At 40.2% G+C, this 8,279-nt stretch overlaps 1 protein-coding gene across 1 annotated transcript; it reads left to right on the top strand.

The window, feature by feature from the left end:
- The first annotated feature begins 219 nt into the window (after window positions 1–219).
- On the top strand, window positions 220–1,158 carry LOC102395093 (taste receptor type 2 member 42-like). The gene has a single exon (XM_045165306.1). The coding sequence runs from the start codon at window positions 220–222 to the stop codon at window positions 1,156–1,158; it is 939 nt and encodes a 312-aa protein (XP_045021241.1).
- Window positions 1,159–8,279: the final 7,121 nt, after the last annotated feature.

The following is an 8,279-nucleotide window of genomic DNA, read 5'->3' as shown; positions in this document are numbered from 1 at the left end:
TAGAGCTATGGGAGTGGATCTCCTTGCATAAATTTCAGAACTATGGCTGGAATAAAAGAGAAAGATCTTTATGAAGATATGAGCGATAGTATCTGAGTTTCATTAAGCATTTTTGAAAAAGATTAAACTGGGTATCGTTCTACAACACTTGGACAGCAACAACAGTAAGAAAAAAATCAGTGAAGAATAGTATTAGCTTTCTGGATTCTTTCTACAGAAATGCCATCTGGAATTGAAAATACTTTTCTAGCAGCAACAATAGGAGGATTCCTGATTGGAATGTTGGGGAATGGGTTCATTGTACTAGTTAACTGCATTGACTTGGTGAAGAGACAAAAGCTCTCATCAGCTGACTGCATCCTCACAGGCCTGGCTCTCTCCAGAATCAGTCAACTTTGGGTAATACTATGCGATTCATTTTTATTGGTACTATGGCCACACTTATATGCCATTGATAAACTAACAAAAGTTGTTAGTATTTTTTGGATATTGTCCAATCACCTAGCTACCTGGTTTGCCACCTGTCTAAGTGTTTTCTACTTCTTTAAAGTAGCCAACCTCTCCCACCCCTGCTTCACTTGGCTGCGGTGGCGAATTCGTAGTGTGGTACTGGTGCTTCTCTTGGGGTCTTTGTCCTTACTGTTTTTGAATTCTGAATCAATATATACATTTAGTCATATCTCAACTAACAGCTACAAAGTATACACAAGAAACTCAACGTGGTCCTCAGATATAAGTGAAACTCATTATCTTCACCAGTTGATTGTTTTTAACTTCATCAACTTAATCCCCTTTCTTCTGTCCCTGACCTCACTGCTCCTCTTAGTTCTCTCCTTGATGAGACACATCAAGAATTTGCAGCTCAACTCCAGCTCAAAGGATCTCAGCACAGAGGCCCATAAAAGAGCCATGAAAATGGTGATGTCTTTCCTCTTCCTCTTCGTCATTCATGTTTCTTCCATCCTATTAACAGCTTGGGTTTTCCTTAAACTGCAGGGATGTCTGGCCAAATTGGTGGTTGTATTAACTTCGACTGTTTTTCCTTCAAGCCACTCCTTTATCCTAATTTTGGGAAATAGCAAGCTGAGACAGAATGCCTTAGGACTACTGTGGTATCCTAACTGCCACCCAAAAAGAGTGAAATCTTTAGCTTCATAGATTTATCCAGAATTTTCTATATTCCAAGAGCATTGAATTAATCAAGATACAGTAAAGATGCATTTTTAACTTCTGTTTTTCTCACTGGATTCCTTAAAAAAATTTTTTTTTCTATTTTATTTTTTAACTTTACAATATTGTATTGGTAAATTCCACTGAGCATCAGAAACTTTCCCTAGAATGGCCTATAAACTAACAACCTACTCACAGAGGTGAATCGATTTTTTACAAAGCAAGCACCATGGTCATCTTAACAGTTCTACTAATCAAAAAATTGGTGTATGTTTACCACTGAATATATAAGGACAAATACACAACCATTTGGACATGCCCATCCTTTGCAAGGTAGAGCAGGTTAAATATTTGTATAATATTAAGCTATAAATAAATCAAGGGGGCTTCCCTGGTGGCTCAGTGGTGGAGAGTCTGCCTGCCAATGCAGGAGACATGGGTTCAGTCCCTGACACGGGAAGGTCCCACATGTCATGGAGCAACTGGGCCCTTGCACACAACTACTGAGCCTGTGTTCTGGAGCCTGGAAGCCGCAACTTCTGAACCCCTGTGCACCCTAGAGCCCGTGTTCTGCAACAAGGGAAGCCACCACAATGAGAAGCCCACTCTCTGCATCTAGAGCAAAGCCTGCACAGCAACGAACACCAAGAAAGCCCCAAATGAAAAATAAAGAAGTTAAATTATAAAAAATAGATAAATGAAGGGCTAAAAATGTTGAAAGCACAGAACCTTAAAATGGCTGTCGACTTAAAAAAATGCACAGTGTGAATTTTGCAAGTTAGGTTTTTCTTAGGGCAAAATGAGGACAGTAGCCCTCGATTCAGCACCTCAGGTAGCTCTGAGAGACTGCTCCAAAGCGGCAGGGGAGAAGGTCAGTGTAGAGGTGATTTTGGTAAAGGGGGAATATATGCAATCAAGCAGGGGTTTTTTTGCAGAATGTTTCTGCTAGTCACAAAGAGCAGTCATCACCATGAAGGATTTTAGTGTTTTTTAGATATGAGGAGATACAAGAACTAGGCTCTCATAAAGTTGTCTCCTGAAAATATCTAACTATCTGAAGACCTGTTCTGCCAGTTTTTCCCTGAGCTCAGAGTACCTTATTTCTGTTCTCCACCCTGAACTCCTTTAGGGAATCTCGAAAATCAGCAGCTGCAACAGTAGATGATTTAATCCTTATGGAGATAGATAGCAAGTGGCATTTCGTAGCTGACTTGGCCAACATATCTTTTAGAAAAAGGAGCAGACTAATATTAGGAATCCAAGCTAGACTAGCCAGTACTTTGTAGAATAAGAAAAAAATTAACTGAACCTATAAAAAGAGACTGTATAATTATCCTAAGTGTATAATGATACTTTTATGTCTACTTAATATTTTTCTGTCTACTTTACATGGATCAAAATCATACTTTGATATCAAATTTGTGTGTGGGGTGTGTGTGTGTGTGTGTGTAAGAATTGTATGAACAATAATGTCGCTTGTCAAAGAGAACAAAAACAATTCACTAGGGGTAAAAACAGAAAGGGAAATTTACAGGAGAATGTCATCTATTTGTAGAATTTTCGGACATGTTTATGGGTGTGTGTGTGTGTGTGTATGTTGTGTATGTGTAGTGCTGAGTTGATGTTTATAATAATTAAAATAAAATAAAAGCAGCTGAAAATGTATATGCATCTTAAGACCAGCATGTGGCAAATTTGTGCTTGCTAATGACATTGGTGGCGGTGCTCAGTTGCTCAGTGGTGTCCGACTCTTTGAGGCTCTATGGACTATAACCCACCAGTTTCCTCTGTCCATGGAATTTTCCAGGCAAGAATATTGGAGTGGGCTGCCATTTCCTACTCCATAGAGTCTTCCTGACTCAAGGATTGAACCCAAGTCTCCTGCATCTGCTGCACTGGCTGCCAGATCCTTTACCACTGGGCCACCTGGGAAGCTCCCCCTCCCCCCCACCCCCCCAAAAAAACACCATAAAAAATGAAGAAATCTTTGCTAGAATTGCCATAATTTTTCAATGGTAGAAGCAAAAAAACAAACACTCACCCAGCAAACTAGAAAATAAATGTTGAAAATATTTATGAAATATATGAAAATATGTGGTTATAAGTTGATTTTGATGGAGCAGTAGGTCAGGTCTGACACTAGGAAGAGTGTAAGAAGCGTAAGGGCTTTGTTAAGTGTACCCTTACTCCAGGGAACTGAGCTATGGTGTGCTCTGATGTTAAGGATGATGAGGAGATGATGATACATGTATATGCAGGTCTATAAAGATTTAGCAGAGAAGGCAATGGCAACCCACTCCAGTACTCTTGCCTGGAAAATCCCATGGATGGAGGGGCCTGGTAGGCTGCAGTCCATGGGGTTGCTAGGAGTCGGACACGACTGAGCGACTTCACTTTATTTTTTCACTTTCATGCACTGGAGAAGGAAATGGCAACCCACTCCAGTGTTCTTGCCTGGAGAATTCTAGGGACGGTGGAGCCTGGTGGGCTGCCGTCTATGGGGTCACAAAGAGACGGACAAGACTGAAGCAACTTAGCAGCAGCAGCAGCAGCATAAAGATTTAGATTTCTTAGCTGTATTCATTATGTTGGACACTATATAAGAAGTTTCTTGGGTGGGTGAAGTAGATTAAGATGGTGAAAACGTACAAACTTCCAGTTGTAAGATAAATAAGTGGTAGCAAATTAATGTATAAAATGATGACTATAATTAACACTGTTGCATGGTAAATTTGAAAGCTGCTTAGAGAGTAGATTACAAAAGTTCTTATCACAGGAGAAAATATATCTTTTTTTTTTTGTATTCTTACTAGATGATGGATGTTAACTAAACTTATTGTGGTAATCATTTTGCAATATATGTAAGTTAGATTGTTATGTGTATACCTTAAACTTATCGAGTGCTGTGTCAAGTATATTTCAATAAAAGTGAAAGAAAACTTGAATTTCCTAATGATTGTCACTGGAATTACCTTGTTTTAGGAAAGGTGAAATTCTAATTATACTGGTTATATTTAAATTCAATATGGAGGATAATTTGATTTAGAATCCCTTTCAGTAAAAAAAGCTAAAAATTCCTTTGTACTTACAAGAAGCACAATTTTAGTTTTTTAGATTTGCATTTCAGTGTTACTAAACTTTTCTTTAATGACTAAGATTAAAAAATAGATTCAAGCAATTATGCATAGCCCTTGATGCTTATGAGGCAATTTAGCAGCAAATGTCTCATTAGGATTAAATCCTTCCTTCTCATGTACTAATCTTGGAGAGTTAAGCTGTAAGAAGTAGGAGCCTATTTCAAATAATCAGATCAGATCAGATCAGTCACTCAGTCGTGTCCGACTCTTTGTGACCCCATGAATTGCAGCACGCCAGGCCTCCCTGTTCCTCACCAACTCCCGGAGTTCACTGAGACTCACGTCCATCGAGTCAGTGATGCCATCCAGCCATCTCATCCTCTGTCGTCCCCTTCTCCTCCTGCCCCTAATCCCTCCCAGCATCAGAGTCTTTTCCAATGAGTCAACTCTTTGCATGAGGTGGCCAAAGTACTGGAGTTTCAGCTTCAGCATCATTCCCTCCAAAGAAATCCCAGGGCTGATTTCCTTCAGAATGGACTGGTTGGATCTCCTTGCAGTCCAAGGGACTCTCAAGAGTCTTCTCCAACACCACAGTTCAAAAGCATCAATTCTTTGGTGCTCAGCCTTCTTTACAGTCCAACTCTCACATCCATACATGACCACAGGAAAAACCATAGCCTTGACTAGACAGGCACACAGAAAAATGACTATAAAAGATGGAGCCTGGAGAATAGGTCAGACAGTGGCTACCAATGTATTTTGTGTCTTCTCCCTATTAAACTGGCATTTAGAGATTAAACTCTGTGCTTCTCAATGTAGAGAACACCAAATGGATATCAAGGGGTGGGGGGGAAGCAGGGTGGGATGTACTGGAAGATTGGGATTGACATATACACCCTGTTATGTATAAAATGGACTTCCCTGATGGTTCAGATGGTAAAAGAATCCACATGCAATGCAGGAGACCTGGGTTCCATCCCTGGGTTGGAAAGATCCTCTGGAGAAGGGAATGGCAACCCACTCCAGTATTCTTGTTTGAAGAATTTCAAGGACAGAAGAGCCTGGAGGGCTACAGTCCATGCGGTCACAAAGAGTCAGACACGACTGAGAGACTAGTACACACACACTTATAAAACAGATAACAAGAACCTATGGGATATCACAGGGAACTCTAGTAAATGCTCTGTGGCAACCTATATATCAATGAAGGAAAGGACATCTAAAAAGGGGAAGGAAATTTTAAAAAGAGAGAATATATAACTTTGTTGTATAGCAGAAACTAACACAATGCTGTAAACCAATTATAGTCCAAAAAATTAAAAACAAAACACAACACAACTCTGTGCCTCTCCTTACCATAGCACAGCCTGTGTTAGAGACCCCAGTCTTGACCCAAGAAAAGCTGCTAGTATCACATTCATAGGTGGTCTCATGCAATCTGGAGAGTGCTGGATTCTATACTGGAACCAAATTATTGGGAAAATAAAACGATCGTCAATGTTTGCCTGCTGATCACTTCCCTCCGAAATATACTTTTTATAGTCTCGGTGTAGAGAATTTTGTTTGTTTGTTTGTTTTTTCAGTTTGCCCACACCTAAGATCAGGAGTGTTGCAAATAAGCTGTTTCTGATGTCAAGTGAAAGTGAAAGTTGCTCAGTGGTGTCCCGACTCTTTGCCACCCCATGGACTATACAGTCCAGGAATTCTCCAGGCCAGAATACTGAAGTGGGTAGCCATTCCCTTCTCCAGTGGATCTTCCCAACCCAGGGATCGAACCCAGGTCTCCCACACTGCAGGTGGATTTTTTACCAGCTGAGCCACCAGGGAAGCCCAAGAATACTGGAGTGGGTAGCCGATGCCTTCTCCAGAGGATCTCCCCGACTCAGGAATTGAACAGGGGTCTCCTGCATTGCAGGCAGATTCTTTATCAGCTGAGTTACCAGGGAAGCCCCCAATGTCAAAACAGGCTAGAACTTAAACTGTAAAGATATTTTAGTGTTCAAGCCGTGCTGCCTTGAACTTTACTGAAAGGAGAGATCCCAGCAGAAATCTGCACAGATTAATACAGAATGCTGAATTTCGATTGTTCAGGTATTTTGTCCACTGCTGTTGGTTAAACCTCAGGTCCTCTGAGCCAGAGACTTTTATAACTTTCTAGCTGAAATACAGAAGCCAGGGGGACACCTGAAAAACCCATTCTTCCACAGTCCACCCACTTTGACCTTGGTTAGTGCTCTATATAGAGATCTATGCTTTGGGCTGGATTGCCCGCAACAAACCTTCATTTATAAAATGGATCAGGTGGTTGGTTTGGTCAATTTAGACAATATACATTTTTTGGAGGGAAAAAAGCACAGGTGACAGATGGGTTATTTTCAATTTTGGAGGGATACCAACATAGATAACTAGATACATAGTTTTCTGTTTCAGAAGACTAAGACACTATCTTAACTTGTATATTAGTACCTCTATTTCTTAGTCCCATGTTTAAATGAGTTCTAAAATATCTTCTTTTCCTTCTATACAGATTTAGCTTAACCTCTAAATTTTAAGGCTTCTATTAATTGTATTCCTCTTTGCGGTTTGAGATGTTTTTTCTTATCAGTTAAAATGCTAAAATAGACTTTTAAAAAACAGCTTTTTTTTTAAACATCTTGTTTCTTTATCTGCTGGACACAATCTATACTACTGCGCCAATGATTTCAGAGTCAGATGTTCTAAGTATAGTACAGTATTTCCTTTGTGGTTTTTGCTTTTTGGTGGTGTGATGATTTTTTTTTCCTTATTTTGATTTGCATGAAAAAGTATATCCACTCTCCCTCCCTCAATATATGGAAGGCCTCTATTCCTCCTTATTGTTCATTGATGGCACTTCACCCACCTTGGTGTGAATAAACCCACTTGGTGCTTGAAAGCCCTTAAGGATGACCAGGAATTTCTAATGCTCACTGTAGATCCCTAACTAGGACAGAAACTGGCAGGAGTGCCCTCTGATGTACTTTACTAAGAATTCTATTGTTTCATCATTAGTTGTAGGCACTCAGGAATGTCCTTTGGCCTTTCAGCTCCTCTAAGAGCAATGCTGAGAAGCAGAAGTGGGGAGGAGTTGGCTTCAGCTGCGAAAAGATTCATGACCTGACCTGGTAGAAACCCTGCTGGGAAACATCCAGGGCTCTTGTTGAAATTTCCAGGTAGTTCTGACACTCAGGGTAGTTCAAAAAGTAGACTTGATGTGGCTCAATCCAGCCCAAGTGTTGAAAATTCTGACAGTTCTTGCAGTTTTTTTCTTGGTCCAGTTGTTTGGAACATTTCAAATCTACTCCCCAGACTACCTTCCAGGCATTAGGACTTCCCTCTCCTTTTGTTCCTATACTCATAAGCTTTCTGTTCTGCCATCCCTGTATGTCTCTATGTGTAAGTCCTATTTTTTTCTTGACTCTATCAAATACTGCTGATGCACCAGGAAAAGTCCCCATTAAAACAGGACTGCAGAAATTTTAACAGAAAATTTAGTTAGGTCTCCTTAGGACACTGATGATTCAGCTTCAAAATTTATGTTTGTAACTGCTCTCTACTACATCATGGGAAGGAAAGTGTTTTCTTTCCATCCTAGGGGAAATGTCCTTTCCTCTGTCTCTTCCATCATCTTCCCCCTGCTTCTCCACAAATAGGCCAAATGGCTTTAGGAATCAGAGTATAAAACACTTGAATTTACAAATCAAATAATGTTAAAAAGTCAAAGTGTTAGTCCTTCAGTCATGCCTGACTCTTTGTGACCCCATGGACTGTAGCCCATCAGACTCCTCTCTCCATGGGATTTCCCAGGCAAGAATACTGGAGTGGGTTGCCATTTCCTTCTCTAGGGGATTTTTCCTGACCCAGGGATCAAACCCGGGTCTCCCACATTGCAGGCAGATTTTTTAACACCTGAGCCAGCACGGAAGCCCTATCAAATAATGTTAAATATATTCTAATACAAAATACCCTCAATAATTATATTTTAAAAAGATATCCTCAAATAATATTTGGGTT

This window comes from Bubalus bubalis, chromosome 4, assembly GCF_019923935.1.
Source record: "Bubalus bubalis isolate 160015118507 breed Murrah chromosome 4, NDDB_SH_1, whole genome shotgun sequence".
Classification (NCBI taxonomy): Eukaryota; Metazoa; Chordata; class Mammalia; order Artiodactyla; family Bovidae; genus Bubalus; species Bubalus bubalis.
The sequence above is the reverse complement of the archived record's forward strand: the minus strand, read 5'-3'. Positions and strand labels throughout refer to the sequence as shown.

Excerpts from the sequence above, each read along its gene's own strand:
- LOC102395093 (XM_045165306.1), top strand. The coding sequence starts at position 220 with ATGCCATCTGGAATTGAAAATACTTTTCTAGCAGCAACAATAGGAGGA.